The sequence below is a fragment of the Amphiura filiformis genome, chromosome 7 (assembly GCF_039555335.1).
Source record: "Amphiura filiformis chromosome 7, Afil_fr2py, whole genome shotgun sequence".
Taxonomy (NCBI): Eukaryota; Metazoa; Echinodermata; class Ophiuroidea; order Amphilepidida; family Amphiuridae; genus Amphiura; species Amphiura filiformis.
The window spans coordinates 54619988-54641307 of record NC_092634.1 but is presented as its reverse complement, the minus strand read 5'-3'; the positions used below and the strand labels follow the sequence as shown (position 1 = coordinate 54641307).

At 35.7% G+C, this 21320-nt stretch overlaps 2 protein-coding genes across 2 annotated transcripts in view; one reads left to right on the top strand and one right to left on the bottom strand.

The window, feature by feature from the left end:
- LOC140157353 (polyamine-transporting ATPase 13A3-like) overlaps positions 1 to 12538 on the top strand; it is a 64169-nt gene extending 51631 nt beyond the window's left edge. Inside the window, exons 26-30 of the mRNA XM_072180521.1 lie at positions 2997 to 3147; positions 3838 to 3986; positions 6099 to 6187; positions 7381 to 7464; positions 8837 to 12538. Of these exons, the coding sequence (XP_072036622.1) occupies positions 2997 to 3147; positions 3838 to 3986; positions 6099 to 6187; positions 7381 to 7464; positions 8837 to 8968 (605 nt within the window). The 3' untranslated portion in view covers positions 8969 to 12538. The remainder of the gene's footprint in view (positions 1 to 2996; positions 3148 to 3837; positions 3987 to 6098; positions 6188 to 7380; positions 7465 to 8836) is intronic.
- Positions 12539 to 13576: 1038 nt separating this feature from the next.
- LOC140157955 (uncharacterized) lies at positions 13577 to 18097 on the bottom strand. Its single transcript, XM_072181203.1, has 4 exons — positions 18037 to 18097; positions 17184 to 17317; positions 15043 to 15129; positions 13577 to 14440 (listed from the first exon to the last, which is right to left on the bottom strand). Exons 1-4 carry the CDS (start codon positions 18095 to 18097, stop codon positions 14378 to 14380), a joined length of 345 nt encoding a protein of 114 aa, XP_072037304.1. The 3' UTR covers positions 13577 to 14377.
- Positions 18098 to 21320: the final 3223 nt, after the last annotated feature.

Here is a 21320-nt window from a genome sequence, read left to right as displayed (position 1 = left end):
TAGGTGTGTTAAAACTTAGTAGTATTTTAAGTTTTAGCATAATATAGCATTTTAAGAGTGGTTACAGACAAGCACCAAATTATCAGTGAAAACGAGCTTCGTACCGGATGTCCCAAAAAGGTTAGGACTACTGATTGTAGATTTTTGAAAATAATCCAAGTTAATGTTAACAAATATAAAAAATGCCCTTTTCATGAAATAATCTATGTACCCTCTTCTAGGCCCTGTGAATGTCAAGTTCGCAACTTGCGCTTCGCATTCCTGAGCAAGCTGGAATCAGTATTTTATTCTGATGAACAGAGAATAGAACTTCAATTCAGTTTATTTCAAGAGTTGGTCAGTAATGTACAATATTCTTACAGTGGGCCAATATAACCATGATAACACAGCAGCGATTTCAACTCAACAAAGCCCAAACAAAGCCTTAATGCAAAATATTGTCATTCATTTCATTGTGTTGATGACAGGAGAATGAGGAGATAATCAGCGTCCAGAAACGCCTTCACCAAAAACTTGTTCTTCTCCAATGACCATATTCGTTTACCGCCAAGAGTCAAGAAGCTCTAAAACTGATTAATTTTCAGGATACAATATCTAATTTTTCAATATGTTTCTTTTATGCAATAAGTTCAACCATGAAAATAACAGAAAAATAAAAAGTATTAAAGAAAAATTACAAAAACAAAGGCGTGTTTGTGTTCAATATTTTGTTGGTTAGCCACTGTTGACACCCTTGCGTTCATGACATAAGTTAAAATGCGGTCCATTGTCTACATGTAGGCTACCATGCTTATCACCCATGATTTAGTATGCATTTTTAATTTTGTGCAATTTTTATACATTGTATTCTGAAAAATATTCATTATTATATTCTATAATGATTCCTGAAATAGTAATTTTATATACCTATGTAGTAGTATAGCAGACTATTACCAAAATTATGCATATGTGACGTGTCATTTCAAAAGGAGACACTTTTGGGCAGGATCATAAATGGAGAAATAGCCAAAAATCTGCCCGTGGGTGATTTTTTCACAATTTGGATTTTTGCAAATTTTGTGATGTTATTAATGTTAAAAATATTGTCAGATAGTTTTAGACCGGAATATAACTGGCATCTTGTATTTTTCGACACATTTTTGCAGGTAATTCCTACTCTCAACATTGTCAATAATATTTTTAAAGGCCGATATCTCAGTTTTCAATTTTATAATACCATAATTTATGAAATCAATATCTTCACTTAGGAATGTCCGATTTCATTGGAAAAAACGGCGATGTGGAGCAAAATATCTCTTTATTTAAGATATGTAGAAACCTCAAAATTGATAACCTGCCCAAAAGTGTCTCCTTTTGACATGACACGTCACATATTTTGATAAAAATTGTGCATATATTATCATTATTATGTATTCCAAATAATCATAGCAAACTATTTTAAGATGGAAATTAAACGAGCTGGAATACACTTAATACTCGTATAGCGTATGTAAAAGAGGCTAAAAACAGGCTAAATATTACACGGTGATCTTATCTTTCAACAATAGATATCAATATTCTATCAGCCTGTCTCATGGAAAATACAGGGTGTCTCAAAAAAAGAGGCCCCTCATTGCGCCCTCTTTTTCGCCTATTTCTAAAAAGTTGATCAAATATATTTTGGTATGTAAAGAAACCTTTAATTGTTAGCTTAAATAAACCAAAACAATTAATATTTCAATCGACTCACAACTTTTGAAGATATGCCCTTTTAAAGACAAGTACCCGTTTTTCACTCTGTCCACGGATAGCAAACAGAGTGATTGGGATGGGTCATGCTGTGGAGTGGCCTGCAAGATAACCAGACCTCACACCGGTTGATTTCTTCATTTGTGGCAAAATCCAAGATCTTTGCAAACGTATTACTGATATATTCTATTCACAAGTATCCGGCGCACAAGGTTGGTACGCAACACAATTGATGCAATGAGGACTAGGGCTGAAACCTGTATTCGTCAAGGAGGCAACCAGGTAGAGTGCAGAGCAGCACAGTAAACTCACTTCAAAAGAACCATTTGAAGACAAACTAAACAGCCCTTTTTAGGGCTACCTTTTATTCCAGAAATGACTTATGTTGTCAATAAAAAGAATGCAAGAAACAATAAAGAAAGTAAGAAACATAATAAAACAAAAAGGTATAAAATAACCGAGAAAAACATGAGTTATTGCAAGTATCTCACATCAATTTCGCCCAAATTAATGACACTTAACAAAATCCATAACCCATAAGCCCACCGGTAAAGCCCATTCCCTAAAATAAGTTGTTATTTTATAAAGTTATCATCGAGGAATGTTTTATATTCATGCATGGTATATGCACTTTTCAATCTTTGAAGTAGCCTTCAACAGAGTGAAAAACGGATACATTTCTTTAAAAGGGCATATCTTCACTAAAGTTATGAGCCGATTGAAATAATTGTTTCGGTTAATTAAAGCTAACGGCTAAAGGCTTCTTTACATACCAACATTTACTTGATCAACTTTTCTGAAATAGGAGAAAAGGAGGACGCAATAAGGGGCCTCTTTTTTTCTGGGACACCCTGTAGTAAGCCTTAAGGGTAGACGCGGTATTGTTGGTCGAAGCAGCCAAAACATCGATTTTTATTATCTAAATCAATACATTATCGAAAAATAACACTTTCATGTTTTGCAAAAGTTCATTCTACAAATCATATACTTTGAAAACTTGCTTGATTTATTGTTGTTAATGAGTTATGTACGTTTTAAAAAAGTGTTGTTGTTTCAGCCCTCGATACAACATAACTCAAGAACTACAGGACCTACATAAATATATCTGTGATATTTGAATTATTCTACACACTCGCTATGAAATGATCAATGTAATTTTTGCCAAAGCTCACTAACATTCGCAAGATGCTGTGAACTACCAAATCGCAAAACTTCACAAAATAGCTGCTAACCTTAACATTGCATTCTTTTTCAATTTTTTTCCGAAGTGAGCAGAGGCGGAGCTTACGAGAAACTATCGCTGAAGAAACCGCTATCAAAACTGATGAAAGCCCCGATTATATTCTCTATGGCCGTTCATATTGTTATTCAAGGTGCCTTTCAAATAGCAATATTTTATATTATTCAAGTGGAACCATGGTACGTAAGATAAAATCTTTTTCTATATCTGAGTCTTAGATACAAAGGCAACTTAATATAAGAGCCGACTTAAGCAAATTTGTGATGCTATGATATTTAATAATATTTTTAGTCTATCCTCTGTAGTTAATAGCCTATGTGTAGGGCGAAAAAGAAAAAACGGGAATGGAGAAAGAAAATGGAAGTAAATTGAGGGCGGATAAAAAGAAGGAAAACGGTCGTGGGCAGCATACAAATAGGTCAAAACTGATGAGTTTTCAAGGGGTACCCCCCTTAACACTTTTTATGGCATGCTTTGGTGGGCGGCAGGGAGAGGCTTGGCCTAGCGGCAAAATCCCTAAGAACGGCCCTTAACTCTATCAAATCTAACAATGAAAACCACTGCGCATGCATGCACTCCATGTGATGCCATGACGCAATCAGCAGAAGCCATTTATACGCACGGAATCGCTGGGCTCGCGCAGGGCCAGCGAAACCCCATGACTATAGGTCGGTGACCTCGTGCTTGGCACTCGAGGGACTGATCTAAGGTTCGAATCCCGGGGTGCCAAGTAGCTTCTTTGTTCATGTTGTTCATCCCCATCTTATCTCCTTTTTCGTTCCTTCTTTCCTTTCATAGCCAAAACAAAAACCACGTTCGTTAATAGGGTTCGCGATTTAATACGTTCTAATATGACTTCTTTCCTGCAGGTTTATCCCACTCGATCCAGATCCACACGGGAAGAACAACAAGTGTTTTGAGACAACATCTGTGTTTCTTCTGTCCTGTTTTCAGTACATCATTGTAGCTTTTATTTTCACTCCTGGTGTGCCATATAGGCAACCAATTTACAAACAATGTGAGTTCTCTCTGTCTTACATTTATATTTAAAGCCACACAGCAAAAACACTGTTTAAAATGTCGCTGTTTAAAACGATGTTGTTCAAACTTTAAACAACATTGTTTAAAAGACAGTCCTTGAATTTTAAACAGTGTGTGTTTAATTCATGAATAATACCAAAAAAGGAACTTTTAAACAACGTTGTTTAAAAAGATCGAATTTTGCAAAAGAGGGGTTTCCTTCCTTGAAATCAGGGTCAGATTCATCATCATGGCGGATGACTGTGTGATTGACTAGCTCCAAAAGTGAGGAATGCCAGACCTAATTGATACATTCAGGGGTAAGTGTTTGGTTTAAATATTGTTTGATGTGATAGAGTATTACTAGTATATGAACAAACAGTTGTGTGTTGTACTTGTAAGTTGTACATGCTAAATGATGCAAGCTGTGCAGTAGTATGCAGCCGTGACAAGTACAGTGTGAGTGTAAGCTTAACCACATCAAATAATATTTAAACCAAACACTCATCTCTGAATGTATCACATTCACATTGCTCATGCACAGGTGCATGGGGCTGATGTGCATGTTTTACAGTTAGTTCTTCTTGCCCATTCTCCCAAGTAAATTGATTTCAACAAACAAAAATGTTAAAACTTCTAAACAACAAGTTTAAACAACTATGTATGTTTAAACAATTGTTTTAAACAACAGCTTTAAACAACTGTTTGTTTTAAACATTTGTTGTTTAAAATACTTTAAACAACTGTGTACATTTAAACAACTAAATTTAAACAACCCAGATGTTTAAAAACTGTTGTTTAAAAAATTGTTTAAAATTTTAAACAATTGGATGTTTAAACTTTAAACAGAAGTTGTTAGAGTGACCGGCGTAAACAGTGTTGTTTAAAAAATTTAAACAGTTGTTTAAAATATTTTTTACTGTGCATATTATAACATTTTCAAACAAAATAGATTAGCAGTAGCTTTTACTGTCAGATATATCCCCTTTTATTTTTGAGCCGAACAACTACGACAAAGCAAAGAAAATTGGAATTTACTACCAGCGCACATGTCGCCAATACGTACCACTCCTTCGGTCATGTTATAGTACGACCTTTTGTTGTGTATATCACCGTCCCGCACGCCGTCACGTACTGTGTGTTATGAACATCGTGTATGCGTTCGACTAATAATTCCATCGTAATAATAAAGCGCTGAATCCGGCGTTTTATTCAAAATCTCGAATTTTGACAAAACTACAGCACCTCGAGTCTTGATTTTTGCAGGCTATATTGGTTTAATAAAGTACAATTTAAGCGTGTAAAAAAATGAATTAAAAAAATTCAGTGAGGGCGTCCTCCTCAGCAAATGTTATAATATGGCTTTAAGTAAAAATCCATTCTTTCATTCATTCGCCATTTATTAATTTTCACTCATCATGCTCATGGAACAAAATACTAGATTAGAAATGTAAAAACGAAATAATATATTGAGAGAAACGGAATCAACGGGAACGGTATGGGAAGTCTGTGACCCGTTGGTCGGGTTAAGCCATCTCTAGATATAAAAGTAGACATGAATAATATGATAAAATACTTTTAAACAAAATTAAGGTTTCCTTATCTTCATACATGAAAGTTGACAAAATCCTGACCGAAACTGATTTGTAATCGAAATTTCACTGTAGAACAATGTTTAGACTTTAAGCTAAATACAAAATTTCACTACGTTTCTTAACTAGACATTTTATGACTTCTTTTTAGAAATTAAACACATTGGTCCGTATGCACAAAACAAGTTCAGATCTAACTTTAGACCAGGTTTAACTATAAATATTAGTTCTATTGAGAAGAAACTTGTTGGTATTTACATACCTTATTCTGTAGATCCTGGTATAAAGGGCAAATATATATACATGTAGCTTAATATCAGATGGCTGTAGTTAACTTTTGGATTTTGCTAGGAGTAAAGGAGGAAAAGTATACAGAAGGGATCCCTCCCTAAGTGTAACCTCCATAGTTAGATCAGGTTTAAAGATTCAATATAAATGATGCACACCTTCAACGTTCTTTAATAGATTATATTATGCGAAAACAAACCGTAATAAATTAATTTTCTCTATCATTGCAGATTTGTATACTGCGGCACTGGTATTCATTACAATAATAACAATCCTGCTGGTTATGGTAGCACCGCCGCAAATTGAACGAATCCTTCAGGTAAGCGGTTCCACTCATATTTATATTTTGATCAGCTCGTAATCGGCGGGAATTATTAGGCTTTTACCACTACGCCGAAAAGTAGACCTACGTTAAGAGTGATATAGTTGATCTGCCTGTACTATATTTTGCGTGTTAAAGAAAGTAGACGAAGTATAGAACTTCAATTAATAATTTTTAATACTTCTGGCGAGATGTCACAAGACAATTTTCCAAATTAAATATATTGATATCAATCCGCGATGCTATAAGGCCCGCCGATTACGAGCTGATCAAACTATAGTGGCAAAATTCAACAACCTCCATCATTGTACAATTAGCATGATTAGCTCAAAAATTTACCTCTGGTCTATTAAAGGCACGAGATTCTGTGCTCAGCACATCTCAAATTAATTCAAAAAGTATAGAATAGCATATAACTGCGTTCGGAGACACTAGGATTATAGATACTTTTAGTTTTCAAAGCAAACTATACCGCTGAAACGTTTCAAATTGTATTAAAGCCCTGAATGGTGTACTTTTAAAACACTACCCCTCCCTCTGAATAATCCTCTTTGAAATAATGAGGGCCCTTTTGACATCGGACCCCAAGTTAATGTTAGCAACTATTTTAAACTGTTGTGATTTGGTAGTTTACAGCATCTTGCGAGTGGTAGTGAGCTTTAACAAAAACTGCATTGATCATAGCGAGTGTGTAGTGTTTGTAGGTACTGTGGTTCTAGAGTTATGTTGTAAAGAGGGCTGAAACAACAAAACTTTTGTAAAACGTACATAACCCATTCACAACAATAAATCAAGCAAGTTCTCAAAGTGTATGATTTGTAGAGTGAACTTTCGCAAAACATTAAAGTGTTATTTTTCAATAATATATTTATTCAGATAATGAAAATCGGATTATTTTGGTTGCTTCGACCAACAACACATCGTCTACCCTTAAGCTCATCGCGTTATCAAGGGAATCAGTAAAAACACCTACTTTTCATGAAATAATGGCATATCAAGATAATACAAATATATCTGATAGCAAGGGTATTCATCATATTGAGAATAAAATTTTTGCCTTCTATGGCGTTGAACTTCTCAATGTTAAACCATGCATTACCAACTGTACTGGGTGCCGCACCATATATCAGTTATCTATATAATTTTTTGAAGTTACAAAAACAAATAATGTCTTGCTTCATCCGCTCCAGATTCAGCACATTCCAGATTACCTGTTTAAAGCTGAGATCATTGGAGTAGCAGCCCTCCATCTTGTAATTGCATGCATCATAGAGGTAAGAAGATTGGTCAATGTAGTGAATGTAGTGGGGTCTCAAACAGATTTGGCCAAATGGAGCATTATTCTGTGCAGCAAGCTGCAATCCCATTATCTTCACAATCTGGGACCTAATGCAATCTTCCCAGATGACACCGCTAGCCCCACAGAGCCACGGTAGTCAACGACTACCTACAGAATATGGGAGTAGAGACAAAATGCCCTGCTATCAGGCCAGACCCGGGGGCCAGATCTCAACCCGATTGAACACTTGTGGGACCAGCTTGATCGTGCTGTACGTGCCAGAGAAGCCCATATGCAACCACACTGAATGACCTGCGACGAATCCTTGTTGGAGAATGGAATGCCATGCCACAGTAACGTGTAACCAGGTCGGTGAGCAGCATGAGGAGAAGGTGCCTGATTATTGTGGCTGCCCGTGGTTTTTCCACCCGCTATTGAGGTTAGTATGTAGCGTTGTTTGAGCATAGAATAATTGTCAATTTGGCCAATTCTGTTTGAGACCCCACTTCATTCACAAGGCGTGTACTCAGCCGTGAAAAATGTTATTGTTTCAAATGGGGTGTCATTGTAAAGGGGAGTATTGTATCCATTGATATGCAACACGATATGAATATGTCGCAAATAATTTGAGATACAGATGCTTGAAAAAACTTTCCAAACTTTTGTTGAGGAGTTTAGCTAAGAAAATTAGTGGTCACCTCTTGGAAGAGAAATTGGCCCGGAAATTGGTCAACTGTTATAATAATAATGTGATATTTGTAGCAGGAAAGAGATTGATTACCACTTACATGTAACACAATTGAACGAATTGGTTAACTCCAAAATGTATGCCATATATGAGAAAAGCTAGATCAATGTGGTGGTCAATTCCTATAAGCATATCATAAAAAGCAACTGCTACTTTCTTACGTCAAAATAATTCATAAGGTGTGCATCAAATTTTGAAGAAAAAAGGTTATGCAGGTTTAATTGTGTCAACAGCACCTTCCTTGAATTAATGCCATGGTTTTCATTGGACTGAACAAATTGCACTTTGAATTGCACCAATTCAAAAGTTGCACTTAAACCCATTGGAAATTTTGAAAAGCACAAGCTTTTACAGACCTATGAAGTATTAGATAAACACATTTTGGGCTATCCCTAACACCCTCCATGGGTTTTGGGCGTAGGTTCCCAATGTGTTGCACACCACCACCCGCTGAATTGAAGGGGAGGCACACAGTCAAAGCGAAAATTGAGCGGTAACCACCAAATTGAAAAATGAGCTTTGTTCAAGTTGTATTGACTGGGTCGTGAAGTTTTATAGTGCAATTTCATCATTTTCAATTGATAATGTTGCTAAACCTGTTTGTATTTTCTTTCTACAGTACGTTATAGTGCCTAGTGAAAAAATCATGAAGTTGGTTGGATGTGTGCACTTTCGGAAACCAAAGAAGGACAGATATCAGCAATTACAGATGGATATTATGGATAGTCCCAGCAGTCATACCTCCGTATAAATTCCCTTGTTTTAGGACCGATCATGATGAACATTATGTAACTTACATTGCAACCACTGAACCGATATTTTGTGTATAGTACACGCTGTTGTATAGCGTAACCAGAGTCCATTGGGATCATGGGGGTATCTCCCTCACCCCCTCAGAACCCTTCAAAGGGGATGTAAATGTGCGCTGGAAATTTTGTGTTTGTTTTTTCTCGCAAAATATGGTGACATTTCTAAGTATAACAAAAAAGCATATGAGCAAAAACAACAAATTCTAAAGAGGTGATGACCTTTACTCTCTGCAGTAGCTTATGTCCCGGACGAGCCCCTATAAATTTTCAACGTCGCATGCAATCGCGACCACCTAGCCAAAGGCCAGATAGATTTTCAGGATGGAACTATTCCCCATTTACAACCCCGTACACGTATGACGTCAAATCTGGTTATATGCCAGTTAGAAGAGACTAATTAATATTCAGTGCCTTGTCTTTGAATGTGTCGAGATGTTCGTATATAGCAAAAGAATTTCACCTACCTCAAATGTGTTAGAAGTAGACAATATATGAACATGGGTCCATTATTATGGACTGTCACTCTGTACAAAGTAGAATTTTGAAATGCCGTATAATAGCTTAGTAGAATTATTGCGCTATAATCTCCCTTGCACGCTAATCTACCGATACAAGTTGTGTATTCCTGATCCTATTTGGTACCCCTATGAACATGATGAACCAATTCGCTGGCGAAGTGATGTAATAATTCGGATTAGCGAAACAATTTTTGTAAAATATCGTGCTGCACTACAAGCAGGTTGTACTCATCACCTGTGTATGTCTGCAATCATAGATTGAATACAATACCGCTCTTTTCAAAGATACTAATCTTACAGGTGCGAGTGATCAGCATGATATGGTTCAATGCAGAGGTACCGCGTGAACGTATTGCTGCAGCGCGATATAATCAAAAATTGTCTTACCCAATTGCTATGGTAGTTAATCCGCTTATTACATCACTTTGCCAGTGAATACTGTTTATTGGTGTCAGCTTCCGGCTGATTGGGAGCCTCCGAATACTCTTTTGGAGCTGAAGACCCTACCCGCTACAATATTATTTACCCAGGGTACTCTGCTTTTGCTGTTCAGTACTATCTAACCTCCCTTATCCGGGCCCCGGATCCGGGCATGTTTCATACGGATCTCTTTTTTTTTTTAATTTGATTTATTCGGGTTTAAAAATCCTGGATAAACCAAGATTGGAGGTCCAGTCAGGGATTAATACCCTACTCTTCTCTAAACTGACTGCGAGCTGCATGTAGCCTATTCATGTATGGCACTTCTGTACACAGAGCCAACGACTTAACGTCCCCTCCGAAAGACGAAAATGTCTCATGGCTCATTACCTAGTTCGAAATGCACCAGGGGGAGAACGGAAGTCTGAATTTAATGTGCAGATGTTGCCACTGCTGGGAATCGAACCCGACCAGAAGTGAGTGAGAACTCGAACCGCTGAGTTGATTAGTCACGCTCTCCACTCTGTTACCTAGCTGTGTGTATCATATGAAACATGCTTTTAATGCTTTGATACCTTGATTTCGTGCCCTGAAGTATTTAGAAGTACGTACATAACTGTGTTCCATACTGTACTTTAATACATGTACCATATTTCAGTGTTATTACCAGTTTATTGGGTAATCTTTTGTCCCAATTTTAGCATGTGGAAATTCAACGTAGAATTTCACATTATTTACTTATCCGGATTTTGGCCAATGCTTGGTCCCATCAAAACCCGATAAAAGAGGTTGGACTGTACACTTTTGCTATTGCTTACGCGATAATTAGTATTTAGTATACTCTTTTATATAAATAGTCTAAATCGCCATAAGTGTGTATCATAGTTTTATTTTGATGTTTCAGGTGTGTAAATGATGAGCATTTGATAGGTGCCCAATGGGCACCCTTGGCCATTTCGAGATATCCAGTGTCAAAGTTTACACAGGGGTCAAAATTAGACATTGTTAATTGCAATTCCAAAGTATTTTTAAGGTCAATATTCAGGCTCCACACCGATCATAACATAAAATGTCCTCCGATTTTAATGACAATGGTCTACAAATGTTTGTCTTGTTATAACAATAAAAAAAAAACCAGAATAGTTTACACTATGTAGAACATTTTGGTACGGTAAAACACAGCAAAATAGGTCACAGGCGATTGATCTGAATGGGCACTGACCCATTGCGTTGTGTTACCTGGTAACAAAATGTCCTACATGGTGCAAACTATTCTTTTGTGGATTGTTATAGCAAGACAATCAATTTAATTGAAATCGGAGAATATTTTCTGTTTTGACACGTGTGGAACCCAAATGTTGACCTCCGACATATTCACTCATAATTTCAGTATATAAATTATATATATTTTGAATCCTTATGACCAGCCTAACAGAGAAATATTTTAGAATAGGTTTTAACCAAATCAGAACAATTTTAAATTCTGACCCCTGTGTAAGCTTTGACCCTGCAGATCTGGCAATGTCCAAGGGTGCCCACTGGACACCAGTATACCTTGGACAAAAATGTCAAAAACTCACAATCAAGTTCTACTAAAAAGGATATCTAGTTTTCGGTTGATTCTCTATTATAATCATGGACATTGAAAGACAATGTTGGCCATTGCCAGAAGATTTTCACAGCATCCCAGAAAACACGCTGTACATGCCAATTATGTGAAAATTTACATTTTTCAGCTATACCAAACCATGACATGTCTTTTATACACACATGCGCCTTGAAAGGTTTATGTGTGTCTTTCATGTACAAATAAGCAATTTCACACTCTGGGTTTGTGCATCTATCAGGAGCTACCCTTTTGTTATGCTATAATAGCCTTCCGAAATTTACGTGCTGAAGGTTGCAGTTTACATACATCAATGATCATCAAAAGAGAAGCTATGTTGATCTCCATGTCAAAAAATAACTGGTTCTCATTGTTTATTTCAAATTTCATAACCATATTTTGTCTTACTTTCATGAACTCTTAATTTTGAACAATTGTAATGAGTACGTGAGACCCCCAGTTACTTATAAATGCCATCCAAAAAACCTAAGAGCCCAGTGATATTGCTGCATTAACTTGCAAACATCAGGAACCAGTTTTTGGGTGTTCTGCAAACGATGCATTGCGGTGATGTGGTGATACTTTTCTTTGAGTTGAGTTTGTTGATCAACACATTTATTCACAGATCAATACATTGGGCTATTCCAGTTGCAATCCATATAACCCCTATGGAAGACATGACCTTAAACACCCACACAGGGGGTGTAGCTTTCAAATGGAGTTACCCATTCTGGTAGCCACATTTTAAATTCACACTCCCTGTGTGGAAGATTATGGTCATGTCTTCCATATGGGGTGTGTGGATTTTCAGAATTATTGGCCTTAATTGACTCTTTGGAAGATTTTTGGCTGTGGCCATTCCTACAAGAGAAACACGTTCCAAAGCACCTTATCTTATTAAAGGAATAAACAATCGATAACAAATAACATCTTACATGTACTTATTTTCGAAGAAAAATAAATGTATTTTGAACCAATTTATTGTTTAATAGTGGATTGTTTTGTCTGTGTTACAGATATTAGTAAATTTGTATGTGGAAATTAAAAGAAAAAATATTAAAAAGTTTAACAAACTACCCTAAAAATCGTGTCCGAGCAACTCGTAAATAGGTACATATGTTTATTAACGAATTTTTACGGTATATCTCGTGGGCAGTTGAATAAACAATTCTAAAAATATTTGCAATAAACAAATGTATTATTAAATTGTCCAATCTATTGTAATGTTTTGTGGATGGTGTCTGCCTTTCGTCAAAAATACCAATTATTGGTATATTCCGTAAAAATTTAATAATAAGTATATGTGCCTATTAACGAGTTCCCAGCAAACACAAAACGTTTTGGACATCATTCGCAAAAGGTTATAAAAGGTTGCCAGAAAATGTTTAAATGTCGGGTTATATAAAGGGTATATTAAGAGTATAAAACGTTTTCATAACCTTAAAAAACATTTTTTGATAATCTATTGCTCGGCAAACAAAAATGTTTTACAGAAAACGTTCAAATGTCGGGTTATATAAAGGGTATAAAATCGTTTTAATAACATTCCAAAAACATTCTTGAAAACTTGATACAAAACATTCTAAACAGAATGTTATTTTGGGGTTGAAAAATATTTTGCAAAAAATGTTTGCCCAAAATATTTGCAATAACGTTTTAAAAACGTTTTTATGACCTTTATATAACCCGACATTTAAATGTTATTAAAAGGTTTTGAAAAAATATTTTAAGAACATTTCTGTGTTTGCTGGGTTCAAATATTTTAACATAATGTTATTTAAGTATTGACAAAATATTTGGTAAAAATGTTTTTTAAATAGTTTACAATAACATTTTTGAAAACATTAAAAAATATTGTTGTAGTGTGTTTTTCATACAAAACGTTTTAAAACGTTATCATGGCCTTTATACAACCCGACATTTTAATGTTATTAAAACGTTTTTACTTAAACCAAAAGCCAAAATATAACTTATTTAAAACGTTTTTAAAACGTTTTTGTGTTTACTGGGTTGCTCTGAAAAGAACGCTCTGTAACACAGATGTGTAAGAGAGAAATTAAAATACTTTAACAAACTACCCTTAAAATTCGTTCTTCTCAGAGCAACTTGTTAACAGGCACATGCTTATTATCGATTTTTTATGGTAGCCTATGCTTATAGATGGAATTCTACGGTAGAATACCTTCCGTGCCTTAACCATGCTATAATGGTCTACGGGGTGCACATAATATTTTACAGTGAGGGAGTCATTCAACATGTTCAGTATAGACCTAAAGAGGGACCTATGTACATGTCTGTTGTAGCAAGCGTTTCGTTGCATTAACACTTCAGATGTCCACAATCGCACTAATGCTAAGACATTTGGTCCTTTCGTCGAAAACGAAACAAATAATGCCCATAAAGGACTCATACACTGAGTTTATTACCGATGAATATTTTGTTGGATAAAACTTGTAGATGACATTCTCGAATGACTGAGGTATTGCATCTTTGTCCTGGAGTAGTAGCGTATCATGCAGTGCCCATCTCATGTCTCTTTTCGCGAAGGTGAGCTCCATATAAGGAAGAAATCGACCGGAGTTGCCATGCGCAGCTTTATAATCTGGTAAACACCTTGATGTTGGGCTAAAATTTTGCAAAATCCCAAATTTCGCGAGTTACCTGATAAACACCGAATTTTGTAGTTGATTTAGGAATAAAACAGTGTCAAATTGACATTTTTGCGCACTTCGCGCGCAATTGTTCTAAAATCAGCTTAACATTGACTTCAGTTTTTCAGGTAGACAATAGAAAAGATTGGTGCCATGTTATGATGAGTAATCACCATAGTCCATGTGTGAGGTTCTTCCGGAATTCCACACCGCTTTTTCCTGTAACAAAACAAAAATGAAATTGATTACAATAGATAGCCACTGAATCGACAAATTTTGTGAAAACGAAATTTTGTGGAAACGAAAAGCTGAGTCTATATCTCCTGCTACATTTTCAGCATTTCTTGTGGTGGATCAGAGTGTTGATCTATCTTCTTACCCCGTTTCAGAATCAACTTCACTTTGACCAAAAAAACTGTTTGCTTGTCCTTTCACCCTCTCGGGAAGACAGGGTCAGTCGATGTGGGTGGGTGGGTGGTTCTTTCTTTCTTTCTTTCTTTCTTTCTTTCTTTCTTTCTTTCTTTCTTTCTTTCTTTCTTTCTTTCTTTCTTTCTTTCTTTCTTTCTTTCTTTCTTTCTTTCTTTCTTTCTTTCTTTCTTTCTTTCTTTCTTTCTTTCTTTCTTTCTTTCTTTCTTTCTTTCTTTCTTTCTTTCGTTCGTTCGTTCGTTCGTTCGTTCGTTCGTTTAAATTTGGCCGAAAGTCTAGGCCTCCGGTATATATTAAATTAATGTTTAATTTTCCCTGCCCAAACCAAACATAAGTACCCCTCTTCTCGGGGGGGCTGCTATTGTTTTTGATCCACACTCACTGCATGGACTTACCACGAGTCTCTTCAAAGTGAATAGCGCAAGGCTCTTTCTGTTCATCTTCAACGGATCCGTTGTTTGTATTTCGTTGGTAATCTGAATCTAGAACAAAATCAAACACACGCATTAAGCAAAGAATTATTCAGTTATAGGCATTTTTTTTCTTTAGTTCAAATATTTGTTTTCGTTATAAAATATGCAACATGATGATGATCCATTAGTTGGGATATAAATAAAAACATTACGCTTATTTAAGAGATCACGCCACTAAGTCAGTATAATCTGAACAAATAACGAGTGTTTCCATTTTCCATTCGCTGATTTAGGCTGATGTGCCCATTTTTCGTAATATACTCGTAGTTGTGCTCTATTGATGTTTGACTCACTATCTATAGAAAAAGATGAAAATTATTACAATTCAGAAATTTTAAAAGGTTTTTGGTTCACTTGACCAAATGACGTCGCAGCATATTATATAGAAGCACTGTGCACAGAGTTTGGTATGATATCGAAAAATCGACCCGCTCAATTTCCAAAAAAAATATGGTTCAAGGGTAGACATTACAACAAGTTGCAATACACCTAGTGACAAACTTTAATGAGCTCTGACATCACCACCCAATTTACATCTCGCCATGATTTAATAGTGTGTTTACTATGCAAATAACCACTTTCCTTCCTCAACAGTGTATCAGTGTATCGGGAACTAGCCCTTTGTTATGCTAAATAGCTTTCTCAATTTTACGTGCTGAAGGCCACACTCGCCATGCATCAGTAAAAATCACAGCTGTTTTTTGTGTGTGGGAATTTCTAGCGTATATATTTCTGTGTATAATATTTGTGTGTTTGCCAAATCCCAAATATGGGCATTATGACCAATATTTATGAATATTACAAGGTAACTATGGGAAAATAGCCTGATGGTGTCCAAATTTGGCTAGAATATGCCTTATGGTCGATACTATCGAGTGAGTTTGATATTTTTATGAATGAACTGTAGTATGAATGGCAGCACGCCGCCATCCACATCCATATTCACTACGAAACCATGAAATGCTTGGTTGGAATTGCATCAGGTATCTGTGTCGGTTTTTTATTTATTTATTCATTTTTTTGCATGTAATTTGAAGATAACATATTCAAATCAATATTAATTGTGATATTTTGGCCTAAATACATTTGTTTAGCAAGATACGGCTTTCGAAAGGAGTGGATACGTGCAATTGGCCTATACCGTTGAGTGTGTGATTATTACCAAGTCAATTCACCACACACGGGTGGATGGGAGATCATGGGATGTCTAAGTTTTTTTAAAGAACACATTTCTACAGTCACAGTATCGCAAAAATAACATGCTCTGTCATTCACGGTTAAATCTACACTGTTAAAAGACTGGGTAACTATTAACAATTCAACTGACGCATGTAAAATATTTTGCGTTACTTTCAATAGGATGCTTTTACTCAAAAAGTTCATAATTAAACCAAGTAAAAACAACCATCGTTTTAACCATGAAAATAACCGTGGATAACTTTATTGTCTAGCGGGTGAAATAGCAGGTCTACCAACAGCTACCAACTCCAAGTCGGATATCAGTTTAGATCAAGTGTGACTGAATAAATCCACTAGTAGTGTCGTCCCAGTACACCTATTTTTTTGTAGTTGCATGGACCGGTAATTACCCAGCAAAAACAAAACGTTTTACAGAAAACGTTTAATTGTCGGGTTAAATAAAGGGTATAAAAACGTTTTAATAACATTCCAAAAACATTTTTGAAAACTTGATACAAAACATTCTCTAAACAGAATGTTATTTTTTAAGAAAATTTTTGTGTTTGCTGGGTGCAAATATTTTAACATAATGTTATTTAAGTGTTGACAAAATATTTGGCAAAAATGTTTGCAAAAATAGTTTACAATAACATTTTGAAAATATTTCAAAAATATTGTTGTAGTGTGCTTTCATACAAAACGTTTTAAAACGTTTTCTTTTTATATAACCTGACATTTTAATGTTATTAAAACGTTTTTACCTAAACCAAAAGCCAAAATATATTTAAAACGTTTTTAAAACTTTTGTGTTTGCTGGGTATGTACCTGCTCGACTCGCTGTTGTAAAAACATATTACGGTACAGCCTTATTTACTAATAATTACCTGAGGTTGCCACCATTTTTTGACAGGTAAAGTTGCGATTCCTCCGTTTTTGTGTGTTATTGATCCGCAAACAAACAGACACTGTAATCGTATAGGAGGTTTACCGGCCTGGCCAATATTACTGCATATGCACCCTGTCATAAAAGAAACGAAAGAGGTTGATAGATTATACCTTCGTTGGTCACGGTGGCTTGTTAGGGACCGTTCAAAAACACTTTTTAGGGGGCTGATGCAAAAAATGTCATCTCAAAAATTTCAACCCCACCCCCTTTGACATGAAAATTAGGGGTCAACCCCATAGAAAAGCATATAAACTTATTTTTTTTCTGGAAAAATTGTGGTCATTTTAAGCCCCCCAGGAGGGTTAAAACCTTTAAGGCCCCCCTTTTTGCATCAGGCCCCCCTAACAAATGTTTGTGAACGGTCCCTTATATTCAAATAGACATTCTTAACCGTACGGGGTCGTCTGATATTCGTCAGTATGCGCTAGTCAAAATGAATTACAAACAGGCACTGTAATCGTATAGGAGGTTTACCGGCCTGGCCAATATTAATGCATATGCACCCTGTCATAAAATAAACAAGAGGTTGATAGATTATACCTTCGTTGGTCACGGTGCTTGTTATATATTCAAATGGACATCCTTAACCGTAATTCATATTTTTAGAACTGTACATTTTCATGACCATATTTGGAATCAGCATGAAAAATGCTTTAAAATGAGTACAAGTAAGTCTAGTATTGGTTCAATGGTTTTTGATATTTTGAGAAAATATCTGAGAACTTCGACTTTTTATGTTAAGCTTATGAGTAACACGCGGAGCATTAAGAAAAGATTGTTTGTTTGTTTACCTAGGTTTATCCGCAAGTGACAAACACTTGGCTTAATGGATGGATCCATGAAAAACCCCATGGTCCAAACATGATTATGTAAAATGCATATAAGCCAGGCTATTATATAGCCTATAAAATGCATACTGCTCCATGCAGCAGTTAACATGAAGAAAAATAGCAAGAAACAGAACATGTAGAAAGTAGCAAACCTAGGAGTTTTCAAGAATTTCAGGGTTTGTTAGGCACCACGTTCAATTTGGTTCTATAGAGCTATCGGTGCCCGGTTAAGTACCGATAACTCTTAACATCGCTCCCTGGAGACGTAATAAATTGTATCAAGCATAATAATTAAGAGTTGCATAGTGTTGTTGTTTTTCATTTAAATAAAAAACAAATGCACTGTACAACTATTCAGGGTACTATAAAAGTGCCATCGGTACCTCTTCGGGCACCGATAGCGCTATAGGACCAAAAACAATGTTGTGCCTTAGCTGGAGCCCAAACGAAAGTTAAGACCCGGAGCTGATTTAAAGCTGGGGCTAGAATTCATCCGCATAAATCGGTAAGCTGCCCTCTGATATTATGCCACGGTGATAACTCTAGCATCATTCCAAGTCAAATGCGAAGGTGGCTCACTATTCGACTGTTACGTAAATTAATCGCAATTCCAAACCTGTCAACATCTTTTTCCTGCATCCGGGTTTTTGTGTTTCTGGAACACGTAATTAAGATGGATTAGAACACAATTTAAAATTAATGATAATTTGTTCATAAACTTCAAATGCTATTGGCTTTATTTACAACCGCCCTTGTAACAAAAAAAATAACTGGAAAAACGTTACGGAAATCACTTTTACAATATTTGTTGATTAGCTTTGAATCGGCAGAAAGGTATTTAAATGTTAAAGGTGAAATTACGTTTTTCTGTTACGAATGCCCTCAGCACTAATAATTACACTGCTTGAACTGATATGATTTCCAAATTATATGGTCAGTTTTCCTTTATCATTCAGATGATCCCTTAGATACAATTCACTACAACACTAATTACAAACACGACCTGTGGACATATTTTTAGTTCGTTTTCCAAGAAGATTTGTAGAAACTGGTTTATCATTATTTTGGTTGTTATGCTACTTTAAAATCTGGTTAATGAATAGCAAGATCGTGAGGAACTGATCGTATAGATTTCTATCATCTTTGTTGAAGTACAGCTATGGTTCAATTCATTTAATTTCATATCCGAATATTATCAATCTTTTATATCAGATTTAGCAACAGATTGCACCACTCTAAATAGGAGCACTATTGGTCATTCCTTTTTAAATTAATATATTAAGGCTAGCATAAACACACTGTAGCCATTATTCACCCTGATGTGGCAGTGACGTCAGTGCACATTTGATTTGCGTTAGCGTTCTCCCAATGCGCTGACTTACACACGTGCGTTTAAAGACACCGCATAGCTGCGCTCGCGAAACAGATGTTGACGTCACTGCCACATCTGAGCGGAAAATAACTTGTGGAATACATCAAACGAGATGTATTCCACAAGCTAATGAAAAACGCGGCTGGAAATTTGAATCAAAATTGCAAATGAGAAACATGTAAGAATGACTTAGGCATTTAGTGTAGCAGACTGAGGACATGTTACAAATATCGGTAGAGATCCGTGTGTTAACCAATCCTATAACCTTCTGACATCCAGTAATTTAGCAATCCGGTCTTTATTGATGATTGGTTGATTATCGTGACAAGCTAACGGAATATCGAACTAATCCTAATCCTAATTATATCTCTAACCAAAATCATTACACTATAGAACCCTAATCCTAATATCTTGATGATGACAATCGTTATCAAGTGTATAAATAAGTTCAGAATACCCTTCACACTGATTTCGTCTATCAGTTAATGGGTTTACCCTACTCTTTTCGAAACTGACTGCCGATGAGTGTGATCGAAATCTGATTATTTAGAGCAATAAACAAAGTTGTACTTACGTGATTTGTCTGCATTTGCCAAACCCGTTAACGATATTAGGAGGCACATATTAATGGTATATACTAACATAAGCGAGGTACACTTCATATCCATAGTACTGGCATATAAATATGGTGATAATATAAATGTTATAATCTTGATATAAATCCTGAAACGCCAAACATTGAGTAATGGTGAGAGAAACCAACGGCTCAATATTTATTCGATCCAAAGAACGTGGTAAATAAATGACCAATGCTATACATCATATACGAAATGCAGATTTATAATATCCCTATGACGAGGGCGACCTATGTGTTTGTCTGAGTTTAAAACTATTTAAGCCCCCGTATTTAAAACTATTTAAGCCCCCGTATTTTATGTCATATTCTCCTATATTTTGAATATAGATACTCATTAATATGTATATAGTTATATCTATATATAGATATAAATTTCCTACATAACCTGCATATTGCGAGTTTCAACGTGATATGCGTTTTATAATGTGTAATGCAAACCAATCAGGTATAAATTACGGTTTATAAAGTAATCTTTATTCTGGACCTTTCAATATTTACGCAAGAGAGGAGTGGGATTTTTAAGGAGGAATCCGAATTTTTAGGGGAATCTGAATTTTTTATTTATATGAGGAGGAAATGTTAGTAAAGTATAGGTAATGTGGCTACGCATCCTGGACAAGAACAAACAAACACAATGGGGAACGATAACTCGCTACAAGGGGGAACTGAATATAATTAATAAGAAGAAAGAACAGTGTAGTGTTTCAATTAAACAAGACAACAAATAAACACAAATCCTGGGGAAATGTTAAGATTTAAATGGGAAAAAAGAGAAAACAAGGGTGGTATTACAAAAATTTGAGCAAACGCGAGGGTAGTTTTTTTTGTCGATTATTTTTTGTCAAAACTCCCACTCCCTCATGATTGCGGTCCGTTATGACTATCAAATTCAGAGTCTGTCCAATCGGCGTGATAGTTTTTAGTAAAAAAAGGGTGCCAAAGGGTTTTTTTATTGGAGCTCTTATGAGAACCCTTGAGAATTTTATGCTCTAGGTCTATTACTGCGTATTACTGCGTACCCACCCTATAAACCCTAATCACAAACCAAAACCCTAACTCACATGTTACAATCTCAATATAGGTAGAGATCCAGAGGATGAATTAAGGACTTCCCATCATGCACTATAAATGTGTTATCACCAGAGTTTCAACTGCCACTTTACTTTTCAAATCCCATCGAACGCTATGCAAAAGATGCTGTTGTAAAATTATTTGTGTGTTGTTATTATTACTTGG